Source organism: Hemicordylus capensis, chromosome 1, assembly GCF_027244095.1.
Source record: "Hemicordylus capensis ecotype Gifberg chromosome 1, rHemCap1.1.pri, whole genome shotgun sequence".
NCBI classification, from domain to species: Eukaryota; Metazoa; Chordata; class Lepidosauria; order Squamata; family Cordylidae; genus Hemicordylus; species Hemicordylus capensis.
In genome coordinates, this window is record NC_069657.1 from 333179033 (window position 1) to 333196371 (window position 17339).

The 17339-nt window shown below is 42.2% G+C and overlaps 1 protein-coding gene across 2 annotated transcripts in view; it reads left to right on the top strand.

The window, feature by feature from the left end:
- The first annotated feature begins 16679 nt into the window (after positions 1 to 16679).
- The window catches only part of AMD1 (adenosylmethionine decarboxylase 1), a 29613-nt gene continuing 28953 nt past the window's right edge, over positions 16680 to 17339 (top strand). Inside the window, exon 1 of one of the 2 annotated variants that reach the window (XM_053304184.1) lies at positions 16680 to 17268. In XM_053304184.1, coding sequence (XP_053160159.1) covers positions 17135 to 17268 — 134 coding nt within the window. In that variant the 5' untranslated portion in view covers positions 16680 to 17134. The remainder of the gene's footprint in view (positions 17269 to 17339) is intronic. The other variant, XM_053304238.1, reaches the window with a different exon arrangement.

Sequence of the window (17339 nt, forward strand, 5' to 3'; positions counted from 1 at the left end):
GAGCTGGAACCAGTCTTTCCCCTGAGCGGTGCAGGCAGAAGAACACGACAAAGCTCATATGATCGCTCCGGTCTCCGCCCCACGGTAGCAGGTGCACGATGCAAGTCTCGGGAGCTGGAAGACGGTTGTTCCATAATCAATACGTACAACATGTTTTGCGTATTAGAGGCTGCCTTAGAACACACGAAGTCTTCCCTGTGGGAAAAGAATTGTGATACGCTAAGATCAGTTTTAGTGGATGCCCCTTGAACGAATACCCTCCTAGTGGCTTCAGTCTAGGGAAATCTCTTATTATTTAGAACTTAATTTTGCATCCATTTGTTTTACTTTCATTTTTTCTAGCAGACGAAGGAGATTCTTTCTGTTAACACTTATGAGGCTATTGTTGAATTAATCATAATATTTTTATAACTATGAATAATGTTCTCATCAGGTCTGTCCTTAAGGCAAAGCAAGCGGGGCAACTGCCCCTGGCCTTGCTCTTTGAACCCCCATCAGAATTAACTGGAAGGGAGACCCCGCACTTGTCCCAGGTCTTGCACCTCGCCAGGGCTCTCTAAGGACAGCTGTGCTCCCTTTCCATTATGAAAAGGCCTAAAGCTAAAATCCTGTGCCCATTTACAGTGGGAATAAGGCCCACTGAGCAAAATTAGACTTTCTTCTGAGTAGACATGGCCTGGGCTGGACTGTCTCTTAAATAAAGATAATATGAGGAGTTACTGAGAAATTACAGAGATGCACACATGCAAACTTGGAGGCTGGAAAGGCAGACATGATGCTAGAAAGGGAACAGCAGTCAAATCTCAGTTTTGTTTATATTATAAAAAACATCTTCACCCATTAAACTATGCTAAAATTTTTTGCAAGAAATTGGTGTGTAGTTATCATGTCTCTTTACTAGTAGAAAATAAAGGACATTTATGAAGAATAGATTTCCTTTTGCTCTTTCTGCAATCATCTGTGAACAAATGATGCTATGTACTATTTTCTGGAATACTTTGTAACTTGAATCAGCACAGCTACTAAGAAGTAGGAAGTCATATAATAGAAATCAATAGGACTTCTAAGTAATCTGTTTCCAATAGAGCTGGAAATGTAAAGATCCTTTTGAACAGAGAACTGAAGTGTCTGCAGGCAAGTGGGAGGTACCAGCAAACTCAGGGTGACCTGTAGATATGGTGGTGTCATAAAAATCTGAAGAAAAAACAATCTAAGGGGGCAAAAAACTGCCCCCATGTTAATCAGTGGGACAGAATGTTTACGAGCTTAGACAATTAACAGGTTGCCAGAGCTAATGGAACTCAGTGTCTAGGAGTGGGGGAAGAAGGGCTTCTGGAAAAAGCAGGGAAACGTTCAGCTTGAAGAGTACTCCCTCAAAACAGTCACAAGCCCTTCTTCTTCTTAGGAAAAGCTGTCTGTGAGGAAAATGCTCAAATTCATCAGTCAGGTAACCCTGTGTTCTGTTTCTGAAGGATAAGATAATTGCTTAATATTAAGAAGTTAATCTCTTGGTCTTATGAAGTACTGAAGTACCAGCACCTCCCAGGTGCTGGTGAGCAAGTTTTGTGGGAATTTCCTCACAAGTCCCAGTTTTATGGGAACATGCTAGAGGTGAAGATAACCACAGAAGAAATGTGTCTTAACCTACTCTATTGCAGTTACACAAAACTGAAGAGAGCCCTTCTTAACATGAATCCTTTAAGCTTTAGAGCTGCATAAAAAGGAGGTGGGACTAAGCACCAGTCCCCCCCCCCAAAAAAAAATCCTGCAGAAAACAGAAAAAATAAAATGTGCACATGAAGTTACCCAAGTTAGAACAGAGACTTCTGTCTTTGTTTCTATTTTCCACCATGCTTAGCCACAGAATCAAGTAACACGTGCACAACAGTAATATATTGCAATATTTTGTTGTGGGTACATACTTATTACTGTTATCATTCTAAAATAGCATGGGGCATATTGTGAACCTTAACTGAATTGGCAAATATAATTACTCCAGTAAAAGTTTTGTTCCTGCAATACCACATCATTGACTAAAAATATAAATTGAATGTACATTTAAACAATGTGATTGTTTTCCTTCTTTTCCTACTGAACTCATTAGCTTTCACTTACATGTCTATTGTAATAGTACTTATTCTTGCATTCATTTGCTCATCATCTTACAGTCTTAGACTGTACAAATCATAGGAGAAACACTTCCTGGACTTCAGGTCAATGTATATTTTATAATTTGCTTTATATTGTTCCCATTCTAATATTGAGTAAGTTAACTGCATTTGTGTTAATGGCATTATTATTGAGTTCTGCTTCTGATGCACATAACCGTAGATTATAGGATCTAGTGCAAGAGAAGTCTGCCTTTTGCTATGGTAGTGCAATACTGGGATAGAAACTGCATTGGTAAGAGTGAAAACCCCAAAATTGTTCAGCTAGCAAGACCATACAATGGTGGTGGTTGTTTTTTTAGGTGGGAAGATAAATGGGACCCCAACAGTCTTGTGGGGCACCATAAGGGTTCCTGGTGGAGTTACCTAATCTCTAGTGTTGGCACAACATTGTGCAAATAAAATTGCAGTGGAAGAAGCTTTAAGAGGTTTGTTAGCCTTTGTACTTTGTTTTAGTCTCTAGCTCCTTACTAGAGTGGACCACTGGAACTGGTACACCTTTGACAGAAGAAGACTTGATTCAACCTTATGATCCAGGATATTGATCAACCTTATGATCCAGGATATTTGTCTGAGCAGTCAATCTGCTGATTATGATCCAAGATATTTGTCAGTCTGAGCAGTCAATCTGCTGATTGTCTGATTATGATCCAAGATATTTGTCAGTCTGAGCAGTCAATCTGCTGATTGTCTGATTATGATCCAGGATTGTCTGCTTATGATCCAGGGTATTGGTCTGAGCATTCTCAGCCAGTGTGCTTTCTTAACTTGTAGTGTTGCTCTACTTTATGCTCCAAGTTCTTGTTGCCTGTGACCTTGGCCCATGACTCAGCACATGCTGCAGGTTCAATGTGTTCCTCATCTAGTTGTTTGCAGTAAAGTCACAGACATGCAAGACTTCTTTCCACCTGCACCAATAGTTCAACATTTTGTAAATCTTTTGTTTTAAAAATTATTTAATAAGTATACCACAACAAAAGTTTGCAGTATATTTCCCTAGTGTGCATGTATTACCTGAGCCTAAGCATGATGGAAACTTTAGGCACCTTTCCCCCTAAGAAGGAGAAGGGGTGTGTGTGACTGTCTTGGAGTATTCTTCAAGCTGAGAGATTTCCCACTGTTTGTGTACAAGCTCTCCTTCTCTAAACTTCACCACTGAGTTCCATTAGCTCCACCCATCTGGTCTGTTGACTGCCCTCGGACGCAGTTCCTAACATAGGAAGCTGCCTTATACCAAGACGGACCATTGGTCCATCTAACAAGTATTGTCTACACAGACTGGCAACGGGTTCTCCAGGGCTACAGTATAAGCAGCAATCTCTCTAAAGACCTATGGAGATGCCATTTTTCAGTCTCCATGTAGAATGCATAATACATAAGGAGCCCTTTATCATGAGCAGTGAGAAAGGGCTACCGGGTTTGTGGGGAGGAAGCCCAAAAGAGCTTACCTCCCCGCAGACGAGATTCCGCTGTCCCTGAGATTGTCCGCCCACACAAGCTCTGGCTGCTGCCGGTAGCTCCGAGGCTCGGGGTGCCTGGACACGTCATCCCCGCCCCCCAGATTTCCAATAATGCACAGTGTGAGTGTGTGGTGCATTATGGGGAATGGATCCCCCCTCCCCAAGTCTGCCAGCTGCGACTGACACATGACCAATTCTGACACATAAGGTTAAGAGAGCACTTGCTCCCTTGACCTCTTTTTGAAGGATGACTCCATAGGCAGGTTTGCCACTGGGGTGCCACTGGGATTGGGCCTGATCCCAGTGGTTCACACAGATGTGCAAAACCAGGCTGGGCTCCCTTAGCCTGGTTATGCACATGCGTGTGAATAGCCTCACTAACTATTCACTGTGTGGCTTATAACCTAAGCAGGAGTTCACAAAAGGGGATACTAGTGCTCTGGGATGGAGGTATGTGAAGGTTACTCAAAGGATACTCAGAGCCCTTTTCTTCCCCTTGCTATAGCAATGCAATTCATTCCCCATCTTAGGTTCTCCAGTTTGAAGGCCACGCGTCCTCAGTTACGTGTCTACAGCAGAAGGGCAGGGAGGATAATTAAGACCCTCTTCCTCTGCTCCTGATTGGTGGGCTTCATGTTGAAGCTCAGTGTACTTCTCTCCCTCCAACCTGACTGACGAACTTTGGAAAAATTGCACTGAGTACCCCCTTTGAAATTAATAGGACAAAAACTTGAGCTATTGATTTCAATAAGACTCCTTGTGACTGACTTAATATGGATGTGAGCCAGTGATGGTAGTAGTCTGTCTCGCTAACTGTAATACTTAAATTTGTGTTGTTAGGTATAGATAAGTACATAAGAACAGCCCTGCTGGATCAGGCCCAAGGCCTATCTAGTCCAGCATCCTGTTTCACACAGTGGCCCACCAGATGCCACTGGAAGCCTACAGGCAGGAGTTGAGGGCACGCCCTCTCTCCTGCTGTTACTCTCCTGCAACTGGTACTCAGAGGCATCCTGCCTTTGAGGCTGGAGGGCGCCTATAGCCCTCCAGCTAGTAATCATTGATAGACCTCTCCTCCATGAAGTTATCCAAACCCCTCTTAAAGTCATTCAGGTTATTGGCAGAGAATTCCACAAGTTGATTATGCGTTGTGTGAAAAAGTACCTCCATTTGCTGGTCCTAAATTTCCTGGCAATCAATTTCATGGGATGACCCCTGTTTCTAGTGTTATGGAAGAGGGAGAAGAATTTCTCTCTCAACACCATTCATTATTTTATATACCTCTATCATGTCTCCCCGCAGTCATCTTTTTTCTAAACTAAATAGTCCCAGGTGCTCTAGGCCCCTGATCATCTTGGTTGCCCTCTTCTGCACCTTTTCCAGTTCTACAATGTCCTTTTTTAGATGTGGTGACCAGAATTGTACACAGTACTCCAGGTGTGGCCGCACCATAGTTTTGTATAAGGGTGTTATAATATTAGTCGTTTTATTTTCAATCCCCTTCCTAATGATCCCTAGCATGGGATTGGCCTTTTTCAAAGCTGCCGCACATTGAGTCGACACTTTCAACGTGTTGAAGTGTGTATTGTATATGTGTATACAATATATATGTATAGATGTGTATTGATTGATTGATTAAGTGCTGTCAAATCAGTGTTGACTCTTAGTGACCACATAGATAGATTCTCTCCAGAATTATCTGTCTTCAACTTGGCCTTTAAGGTCTCTCAGTGGTACATTCATTGCTGTTGCAATCGAGTTCATCCACCTTGCTGCTGGTCATCCTCTTCTTCTCTTTCCTTCAACTTTTCCCAGCATTATGGACTTCTCAAGGGAGCTGGATCTTTGCATAATGTGTCCGAATTTTTACAGTTATGAGGAGACAAGCTACTCCAGTCATTGGCTTATATCCAGCTAAGTTACTCATAAAGCAATCTTATTGAAATTAATGGGGCAAATTTACTTGTCCTATTTGCAATGGGGGACTCATAAGTAACTTAGTTTAGATATGAGCCAGTGACTGGAGTAGCTTGAGTAGCAGAATGTAACAAAGTTGAAACTGAGGCTTGTTAAGTTTATTGAACAAAGTTACTAAAGTTTATTATTTAATTATTACCAAATCATAAACAGCCCTACGTTGAGTGAAAGATCATCCAAACAGAAAAATCAGTCTCCAACGTCCATTAAGAAATACAAACTGACATCAGTATACAGAACTGATGATTGACACAAAAACATAAACCTATACAAAGATATACACACACATCAGTGGCAAGAAACAAGACAGTGTATAGACACAGAAATCCCAACAGCTTGTCTCCTCATAACTGTTAACATTAAATGTGTGTGTGTAGACACTCAAAATCTCTATAGGGTACCTGAGCTGAAGGTCTGCAACAGAAGGGGCACGTTTGTTTTGTTTGTTTGTTTTTTAAGAGTTGGGAGAATCTCCAAACTAGTGTTTATGTCATCATGTGGAAACTCTCAGCACAGTGGCAGTACTGTAGTTTGTGTGGTGGCCTTCTCTCACATGTTTTGGCTACAGAGCTGAGCTGCTGCAGTATAGAAGTGATTGTTACAGCTTCCAGGAGGCAACCACAGTGTGCCCTGAGAGTACATCTACAAGCTTATTCTAAGCTATTCTCTGTGATGTCTATTTACATCTAAAGGGCTGGTTTTGAGTTGGTCAAGCATTATTTCCACTATAGGTGAGCTCAACAATCTTTGTCTAGGTAGACTCAGATCCTAAACATACTTGTTTTAATTACTACCAAATAAGTGTTTCAGAACCTTGGAAGCTGAAATTTGCAAAAGGAGCACAGGTCAAAAACTTCAAATGATTTTCTCAAGTGTAAAAAAACCCTTGAATGTCTTATATTGTGTGACTTCACCCTTGGTAAATATTATTTAGCAATACAATAGAGCCCTTCCCCTTATGTTGTTACACTCAACATGGACGTTTTGCTGTGAAGCAGGCTGGAAAGTTCAACAACTTTAATTTCATTATCATAAAAGTTTGTCTTTAGAATGGAGATGATGCTATTTTAGTTGCAAAAGATGATAAAATAGCTAGGCTTAGGCTACTTGTGAAAGATAGTAAGATGGCTTCGTCTTCTGCTTGTTAAATATTAGAGACAATTTAATACACTAGCTTTTACCTATATTGGTAGAAATGGAAAGTATTGCACTCTGCTTCAGCCAACTAGATGAATTTTTCCTCTGCTGTTCAGCCTTAAAATTGACATACATCCCCTCAAAACTCAATTATATATTTTAAAATATTCAAAATCAAGTTGCTTACTAATTGTTATAATAGCCTGTTGTTCTGACCGTGCAAATTAATTCATTAATTGATCATAAAGGTGCTATGCCATGTCCTAATAAGTAGATAGTGCAAAAGATATATTTTTCAGAACTCAAGCTCATCCAGTTTTCCTGGTATCTTACAGCCCAATTTTATGCATGTGTACTCAGACTTAAATTCCACTGAATTAAATGGGATTTAATCCCAAGGAAATTTGAATAGCATTATGGCCTTATTCCCATAAACAATGGAGGATAATTTCCTAAATACAGGCACTTGAATATGATATACTACCTTTAAGTTAAGTGCACATTTCTCAACTGTTATCAGTCAATATTGTGCATTGTGAGTTGATTGATTCCTTCCTTCATTTAACAAAGATGTTCCTTCATGTTCTCAAACAGTTATGCAGTGCTTACTACATTATTTTTATTAAATATAATTCTGTGTCATTTAGAGACCAGAACTGAGATCATGATTTAGTCAATTTTGGTTGGTTCATTTAAATAATGTTTTCTTGGAAGTATGTTCCAATTTGCTTAATTGTACTTCTTTCCAAGTGTGCGTAGGACTGCAGCCTTCATTCAGTAAGTCCTATTTAGTTTAACAAGTTTACTTCATTAACACTCATCCCAAGTCATGATTTTTTTTACTCATGAATAGGACTCCCGACTCCCAAGTAGTCTCATTAGTTGCTCTCCAATTTTTTCATACCACAGAATCTACAATAATTTAATATTTCACTTCAAGTGAATGCAGTGGTGACACTCACACCCCATGCATGGCACCTTGTGTGACAGCACAACTCACTGAGCATGTGAGTTGTTAGCTAAGAAAAATGAACATTTCAAACCCTGCACTAATGAAAATTCATGCTTCAACATCTCAATTCTTAGCATGTCAGCTGAAAGAACACACTATGACTGACCTGAAGGCAAGCATCACAGGTGTGGGAGCTGGTCAAGTTATGGCCAGATTCCCACATTTTTTGCTTGGTTGCTTGTCAGCTGTCCTCAGGCACACACTTCTTGTATACCTACATCTTATTTCCATTCAAGCCAAACACAAATGACAATGGTTCCCTTTGTGAATGTGGTTGCATGTGTGGATGGAGGGGTGGGGTGTCTGGCTTGTTGTGTCTACATAAGTCAACTTCTTGCTCAAGAGAGCCTTTGCCAGCAGCACACTTGGGAAATGGTTATCCTCACCACAATTCTTTGAGGCAGGTTCAGTTTAACACAGCCCTGCACATGTGATAATATCAGGACTGTGGCAGTCTTTTCTTCGGGCTGTGTTCTACTAGGAGAAACAGGAAAAGGCCAGAGAAATACTGTGGATGGTTGATCCACTGATGCCAGGCTTACTGAAGTTGACATTATAGTTGCTGCTGTTGTGATCCTTCTGATGACTAAAATCCTTGCTTCTGCAAGAGCAAATGCTTCAAAATGATTTACTTGATCCAAATACTAGGTCTGACACAATGGGAGGGGCTGGCTTCATCTGCCCTAACACAGAAGCACAGAACTATGCAGAGCTTCAGACTATTTTTCAGACACTTTCCTCTTTCAAGGTCAATTGAGCTCGCAAGGTGAAGCCATTGGTCCATCTAGCTCAGTATTGCCTACACAGACTGGCAGCGACTTCTCCAAGGTTACAGGCAGGGATCTCTCTCAGCGCTATCCTGGAGATGCCAGGGACATTCCTAATGGATGAAAAAAGTGATGCCAAGTTTTCATTGGAAAGCAGCACTTCTGCATATTGTTAATTCAGTACAGAAGGGGGGAAAGACTTTTTTCATTATTTTTTAAAATCCAATGTTTAATACAAAAACAGACTTCAAAAACAGCTACCAAGAATGTTAAACCATATAACAAAAATCAAAAGCAACAATTTATTTACATTTTATATCCCGTTCTTCCTCCAAGGAACCCAGAGGGGTGTACTAAGGTTTCTCCTCACAACAACCCTGTGAAGTAGGTTAGGCTGAGAGAGAAGCAACTGGCCCAGAGTCACCCAGCTAGTTTCATGGCTGAATGGGGATTTGAACTCGGGTCTCCCTGGTCCTAGTCCAGCACTCTAACCACTACACCACGCTGGCTCACAATAAGAACACCAACCACAAAGCAATCAGCAGAAATGAAACCACTAAACAAAAATACAACTGCAAGAGCAGCATTCAAATATCTACTAAAAGCTCAGAAAAATACAAGTGTACTCCTGGTGCCTAAAAGCTAACAAAGTAGATGCCAAGCAAGTGTCCCTGAGGAGAGCATTCCACAATCATGACATCACAACCAATAAAGCCCTGTCTCCAGTAAGCACCCACCCAACTAATCTCCAAAGGTGGACATACACAATTCAGGACCTCTGATACAGATCTTAAACCACTGACAGGTTCATAGCTTTGCACACCCCTAAACTTCTCCCACCAAGCTCTTTATCAAATTTAGATCATTTAAATCTCAGTTACTATAAGTTTGAAATTCTAAGCACACGTACTAGGCAGCATTTTTAACTTTCGCAAGTTCCTTTCAGTTACAACTGTGCAATACCACATCTATGAATAATATAGTAGGGTAGGGAAATGAGGCATAGACCTCTGTGTAAAATCAGTAAAAGATCTACTATATTTTTGGTGCTACATTTAATTCCAGTTGCTGCATTCTCACCAATAACTTGTACATGTTTCAGACATCCGTTCAAGTTTATTACAGTCCAGAGACATCCATTCAAATTGTTGTTCTTCCCTCTCCCATACAAATCATCTTAATATCTTCCACTAACTCATTGGGATAGCAATCTTCCTTTGGGAAATAAATAAAATTCAGTTTATCTTAACATCTATAACACTGTTGTATTTTGCTTTCAGGAAATAGCCTGTAATCCAAAATTCATCCATGGCAATCTTGTTTGTGCTCTTTTACAATTTTCTTTGAAATATTTTTTTGTTCCAAAGTCACTTTAATTTCTTGCTGTCACCATTTCTCCCACCCACCTGCACATATTTATACACACACACACACACTTACACACACACAAACATACACATGCACACACATACCATTCAGTTATTATTTGCTTGTTTTTATTTTTTGCTTGTTTTTATACCCTTCCTTTTGATCATATGATCCTCAAGGTGGCATATAGCCATTAACAACAACAACAAAACCAGCAACTTAGCATCAGGGCCGGACTGGGGGCACTGAGAGGGCGGTGGAATGTATGTGGGGAGGATCAGAATGTGTAATTAAGGGTGGGAGTTGGGGTGCACCAGGAATATGCCCTGTTGCCCTGTGGGCCAGTCTGAGCCTGCTTAGCATCCCTAAGTTCTCTGCTCAGGAGCAGAAGTCAGAACCGATCTTCCATTTGCTTCTAAAGTCTCTGCGTAACCGGAAGTTGGAGCAGAATATTATTTGTGGCAGGAAGAAGAGAAGAAAACTTTCTGGAGCTGCTCCTTGGTCCTAGCTTTGCCATGACCTTTTTTTGCTGGGGGGCAGGGGATGCAACCTCCAACCTAGAACAAGGGTTGGCAGATTTGAGGCTTCTGGCAGCTACTTTTGTGTTTTGCCAGAGCCTTGGGAGGTACCAGCTTGAAAAAGCAGCTTGCAAAGGTAGAGCCAGTCACATGATTGTTGGTTGGGCAGGCAGAAGTAGTTGCAAAATGGTAGCTTGTACAAAAATTTACATCAACAGAATGGGGTATTTAACCCTTGAATTCCAGGAGAATTTTGCTGCAGGGCAGGAAGAAAACAAGAGAGGCTGCTTTGTGTGGAAAGACACTGGGGACAAATTAATAGGAGAGAAAGTAAGAGGAGCTTTGAGCAACCAAGTAAAAAGAGAGTAAAATGCTGCAGCCTTATCCCCCATCATCCTCCCAATCAGATCTGCAGTACTAAATGGAAGGAAAAGGATGATAGTGGAACAGCTAAACTGGAAAATTAATTGTGCACTTTGATTCATAAACATGATACTTTGCAGAAATGTTGTCAAGTATGTATGGTTTAAGAAAGTAAGACTGGACACCCACAAAAGTCCAACATGGTAGCCAAAAACGAATATGGCGGCACAATGTAAACTGTTAAAAATCATAATAATCATTCAAATAGTGGCAAAAATCTGAGATTTAGGCAGAGGCGTAGCTAGGGAAGATAGCGCCTAGGGCAAGCACCGAAATTGCACCCCCTGTCCAAACATCTGACACCCATCTTTCAGATAACTTTACCATTATATCAGCTGAAAAATACAACTCTGAAGGTCACATACAAGTCACATATCTGAATATGTGTACAGTGACTTAAATTATATTACATTTTAAAAAATATATGTATCTGTAGTCCCTTCGGGCGGGGGCCTTCCTAAAGGCCGTTGGGCAGGGGGTCTGCAAAGGTTCCCCTCCCCCCACTGGCCTCTAGGGCCTCACACATGGACCATTTGAGCATGTGCGGTGGCCATTTTAAAAAATATTTTTAAGCAAAATGGCCGCTGAAAATAAAATGGCCACCGCTCATGCTCAAATGGCCTCTGTGAGGCCTGGCATGGCCTAAAGCCTTACAGAGGCCACTTGAGCATGTGTGGTGGCCATTTTGTTTTTGGCAGCCATTTTTATTTTAAAAATGGCACCCCCCCCTTCAAGTGGCGCCCGGGGCATGTGCCCTGCTGCCCCCACCCTAGATACGCCCCTGGATTTAGGACAATGTTGCCAGATGTTTCTGGTTTTAGAAAGTAACAATAGGCACCCAAAAACTCCAAGATGGTGGCTAATCATAAATCTGGCATTGAGATGTTGAATGTTAAAAATCATCAGATTCATAGTGATACAGACCTGAGACTTGGCAGAAATGTTCTCAGATGTTTATGCTTTTGGAAATAAATGAGCCCCTGGTGGCGCAGTGGTAAAACTGCCGCCCTGTAATCAGAAGGTTACAAGTTCGATCCTGACCAGGGGCTCAAGGTTGACTCAGCCTTCCATCCTTCCGAGGTCGGTAAAATGAGTACCCAGAATTTTGGGGGCAATATGCTAAATCATTGTAAACCGCTTAGAGAGCTCCGGCTATAGAGCGGTATATAAATGTAAGTGCTATTGCTATTGCTATTGCTATAAATGGTAGGCACCCAAAAATCCAATGTGGTGGTTAAAAATTAATATGGTGGTGCAATAGAAAATGTTAGAAGTTATCATGATAAGTCAAACATTGATGCAGACCTGAGATTCACAGAAATGCTGTCAAATATTTATTGTTTTATAAGCAGCCTTAGAAACCCCAATAATCTAATATGGTGGATAAAACTCCAGTATGGTGGTTCCACCCAGAGACAGAAGTTTGAGGCGGTATACAAATATGATAAACAAACAAACAGAAATAATAGGTTACAATTTTAAAATTCTTCAGAGTCTCTGAATAGTGATATAATAGAAAAAATACCATTAGGCTTGTATGGAAAATATCTTATTTGATGGAATTGAATATCTGTATTTGTAACAAGACACATTTCTTCAGAAATTGAGCTCAAAAAATCTTACAATCGGGGCGTATCTAGGGTGGGGCAGGCAGGGCATGTGCCCCGGGCACCACTTGAAGGGGGCGCCATTTTTTAAAACTAATTTTTTTTAAATGGCCACCAAAAACTCTGTGAACCCAGGCCGTCGACGAATCAGGGGCCGCAAGAGCGGCCCCGGCATGCCCCCTGCATCTGACGGCAGACAGGGGGAGGCTAGTTTAACTCCTGAGCGGGGGCCGCACGGCCCCTTCGGGAGCTAAACTAAGGCTGGTGCTGTGTTTGCAGCGCCAGCCAGGAGTGGCTCTTCCCTGCAAAGGTAGCCTGCAAAGGGCCACGCGGCCCCTTCGGCAGTTAAAGGGCAACTCTCGCTCTCCCTGGCTCTGTCTGGGCTGGCCGAACGGAGCCTCAAGGCTCCGTTCAGCCAGACCACGCCCCCGCGTCTGGTGTCAGATGTGGGGGCGTAGCTAGCCCCAGCATCTGACATCAGATGTGGGGGTGGGGTCAGCGAGGCTGTGGCGGCCGCACACAGGCCGCCGGTGGTCCCGCTCCGTCACTAGTGACAGCCAACAACCTGGATGGCTTTAAGAAGTGTTTGGATAACTTCATGGAGGAGAGGTCTATCAACAGGTACTAGTCTGAGGGCTGTGGGCCACCTCCAGCCTCAAAGGCAGGATGCCTCTGAGTACCAGTTGCAGGGGAGTAACAGCAGGAGAGAGGGCATGCTCTCAACTCCTGTCTGTGGCTTCCAGCGGCATCTGGTGGGCCACTGTGTGAAACAGGATGCTGGACTAGATGGGCCTTGGGCCTGATCCAGCAGGGCTGTTCTTATGTTCTTATGACAATGCAGGGACTGCAGTGTTGAAACACAGGCAGTATGGAAGCACAGTTTGTGGACAGTAGTGACACTGCTGTAGCATGTAATCTGGAAAGCACCCAGGTACTCTCCATTTTGTAAAGACACTTGACACATCATCAAACACATTCCATTCACATGGCACACAGACTTCTTGCCTTTGCCATGAAATATATGGTATTACAGCCAGTGAATGCATGGAAGAAGGGTATTCCACTAATTCTTTCTGGTCCTAATGAGTCAGGGACTTCATGGATACATACAAAGTTAGTGTCTGTATAACAATCAATAGAACCATATAGTAATATAAGCATTGTTAATTATGAGTAAGATTTTTTGTGTGTGTCTCAATTTCTGAAGAAATGTGTCTTGTTAAAAATACTGATATTCAGTTCCATCAAATAAAATACTTTCCATACAATCTTAACTACATGTTATCCATTTTATATCACTGTTCAAATGATTTGAAGAATTTTAAGACTGTGACCCATTATTCTGTTTTAAGTCACCATATTGGAATTTTATCCATCATATTGGTTTTTTGGGGTGCCTAAGACTGCGTCTAAAACAATAAACATTTGACAGCACGTCTGCTGAATCATAGGCCTGTATCAATGTTTGAATGATTCTGATAACTTCTAATCTAATACTTTATATCGCACTACCATATTTATATTTAGCCACCACATTGGATTTTGGGGTGCCTAAAATTTCTCTCTAAAAGCATAAACATCTGGCAGCTTTTCTGCCAAATCTCAGGTCTGTATCACTATGAATCTGATGATTTTTAACATTCAACATCTCGATGCCATATTTATGTTGAGCCACCATCTTGGATTTTTAGCCACCATCTTGGAGTTTGGGGGTGCCTAATGTTACTTTTTAAAGCCAGAAACATCTGGCAACATTGTGCTAAATCTCAGGTCTTTGCCACTATTTGAATGATTCTTATGATTTTTAACAGTTTACATTGTGACGCCATATTTGTTTTTGGCCACTATGTTGGATTTTTGAGGGTGTCTAATTTTCTTTCTTAAACCATACATACCTGTCAAAATTTCTACAAAATATCATGCTTGAGAATCAAAATGCACAATTCTGTCCACTAGTTGCCCCACTACCCACTATGAGGAAGAAGCAAGTCTAAATGCCCGGAGAGCTACTTCAGATAAACCCAGGAGCTCCAGAGCTGCCTAATGCCTGTGCCTGTCTTAGGGTTCCTTAGACCTAAAGATGTCAGGTCAGGGAACAAAAACTGTTGGGTATTGATGTCAGTCTGTGCTTTGCACAGTATCAAGCATCTTGATGGTATTTAGCACATCAGTTAATTATAGTTTGCTATGTACTTGGAGGATCTAAAAGCTTTCATCAATTTATGTTATTTTCCACTACACATAAATCTACCAGCTGGATACTGAGATTTCTGCACATTAAAAATGCAAGCCACAGTGACAGGGCATGCTGCTCTGCAAACTTTCAATAGTTGACTTTGATAACCTTTATCTAATTACCGAGGGGGAAAGCTAGAGAGTTATATTATGCTTAAATACTTGGATTTAAGCCAATTAATTCACATTATCCCAATCTAGGTAAATGTCAGCCAGTCCTTTCTTTCTTCTTTGTAAAGTCAAGAAATTTGGCATACACATGCATGTGTGTTTCTAATTTGCTGTATGCAATCTGTATGTCTTCCTTCATTTTTGTTTCTGTGGGTCAGTATCGCATTTTCCCAGCAGCATGCAGCTGCAATGGGTTATTTGGGGAATATGATACCCCTAATGCTATTGTGATTGTTCTGTGGAATGCAGTTGCACAAGTTTCATTGGCACATACTGAAGGTTTCTTGTGAAATAATTAGCAACAACTCCTTATTTTCTGTCCGCCATTTTGTCAAATGTCCTTTTTTATTTAATTACACTGAAAAATAATTATGTGGATACCCCCACACTATACAACTGTGTAGGATCTCTTATCCAGCCTCGCCACCCCCTCCTTCCCAGGAGGGTATACCTTCCAGTGCTAAGCGATTCGTCCCCCCCTTCATGTTGTAATCCTTTAGTTTTATTTCATTTTGACATCTTTGACAGTTTTTGCTCCGCTGTTCAGGTGCTGTATTGTCCCCCAAATTATGTGCAGTTGTAAAAGTACTACATGAAGTCTATAACTAAGTTGAATCATGCTCTGAGTAACTTTGCAGTAAAGCCTTTGCCTGGTCTTTAAATTAGAAAAAGATACACCTTCTGGTGGAATTCCAGTAGATTTTGTAGGAGTACATCGGTCAAAGTGACCAGTTAACCTAGTTACACAACACAATATTTTAGGATTTCCCATGTTTTCTAGCTCTCCCTTCCTCAATTGCACATATTGCCGGATCCTATGTATGTATATTCAGAAGTCCCACTGAATTTCCTGGAACTCACAACTAAGTAAGTGTGCATAGGACTACAAAAGTGCAGGCAAATAATATGCATGCTTACTCTGTGCATAGGATTAGGGTTACTTCGACTTTTTCTGCCAAACTTAACGTGTTTTTATAAAAGTAAGTCCTACTGAGTCTGTCTATATATCTGTCATCTATCATATTTGTACACTGCCTCAAACTTCCATCCCCGGTCGCTTTACAGTTGTAAACTGCATATTATTTATATTTATTTAAAATATTTATACCCCGCCCCTCCAGTGCACTATATCCCTGTACCATATAACTCTCATTCCCGTTTTTTATTGACCATATTATTGTAATGTACGCAGAAATTAACACATCCATGTCCTTTCCATGGCTCTCTCTCTATTCAAGATCCCATTTTTCAGAAAACCACCATCAACACGTCTGATGCCCTTTTTATAGTAATATATTTGGCAATTACAAGATCAAATTTTCAATCAGCACCATAGATCCTCCTATGGACAGACCTCCTCAGTACATTCTCGTTATTCTGATGTAAGTATGCAATTTGCAGTGCCCGTACCAGAGGAAAAGGAATGGGGGGTGGGTAGTGGTTTGCTGGCTGGCACAGAAGGGGCAAAGTGCATGTGTGGGTGGGGGAGCTGTGTGTCTCACATATTACATTTCTAAAACGGGGGGGGAGCTACTTTTCCGGGAGGGGGGCTCCCCCCGCAGCCGCCCTTGAGTGTATGAAATTTCTGTGCATTCTCTTGTTTCACAGTCCCGCATGTACCAGCCACAGATAGTGCCTCCGTCTACCGGCCGAGTCGATTCAGGACATACAAGCTGCAACCGACAGCGGCACAGGGCGAACCCTTTGTGTCTGACAGTTGGAATGCCCTATAGGTGGAGGGCACTGGGCGGGATTAAGCTGATATTATCCAATAGCGGCGCCACGGAGGGTAGGTCTGAGCTACCTGTGCTAGTATAAAAGCTGCTGCGTGCGCGACTGCCTTCGCTTACACAGTATGGCCGGCGACATTAGCTAGCGCTCGCTCTTTGCTTTTCTCTGTAACGGGGAACACACGGAATACAAGGAACCGAACCGCATCGCCTGCACGCCCGCCTGCCCGCCTACTCCTCATTTCTTTCTTTCCATCCCGCTTACCTTTTCTTCCTACCCCAAAGGAACCGCCCTCCATCGTACCAGTAACCGCTCGCTGATATATACCTTAATTTTTATCAAAGCTTAATACAAGATTACCGCCCCGTCAAAGGTGAACCTGCCTGGGACGGGCTAAGACCCGGTGAAGGCGACGCGGCCCTGAACAGCAACAACACTAGTACACAGCCGTAGCCGGTGTGTAGGTGAGGAGAAGGGCGGCGGCGGCGGCAGCAGCAGTTTGGTCGGGGGTGTCTGTCGTTTAATTTCTGTGGTTGTTGGTTTTGCGGAGTTGTCTCACCATGATGGAAGAGAACGGTGCACACTTCTTCGAAGGAACTGAGAAGCTACTGGAGGTGTGGTTCGCCTGGCAACAGCCCTCGCCGCAGGAGCCGCACCAGAGCAAGGGATCCGGCGACCTCCGCACCATTCCCAGGTTAGAGCGAGGAAGCACGAGAGGGCCGGCGGCGGGGACATGGGAGGAGTGACGGCGGAGAGCCGCATGGA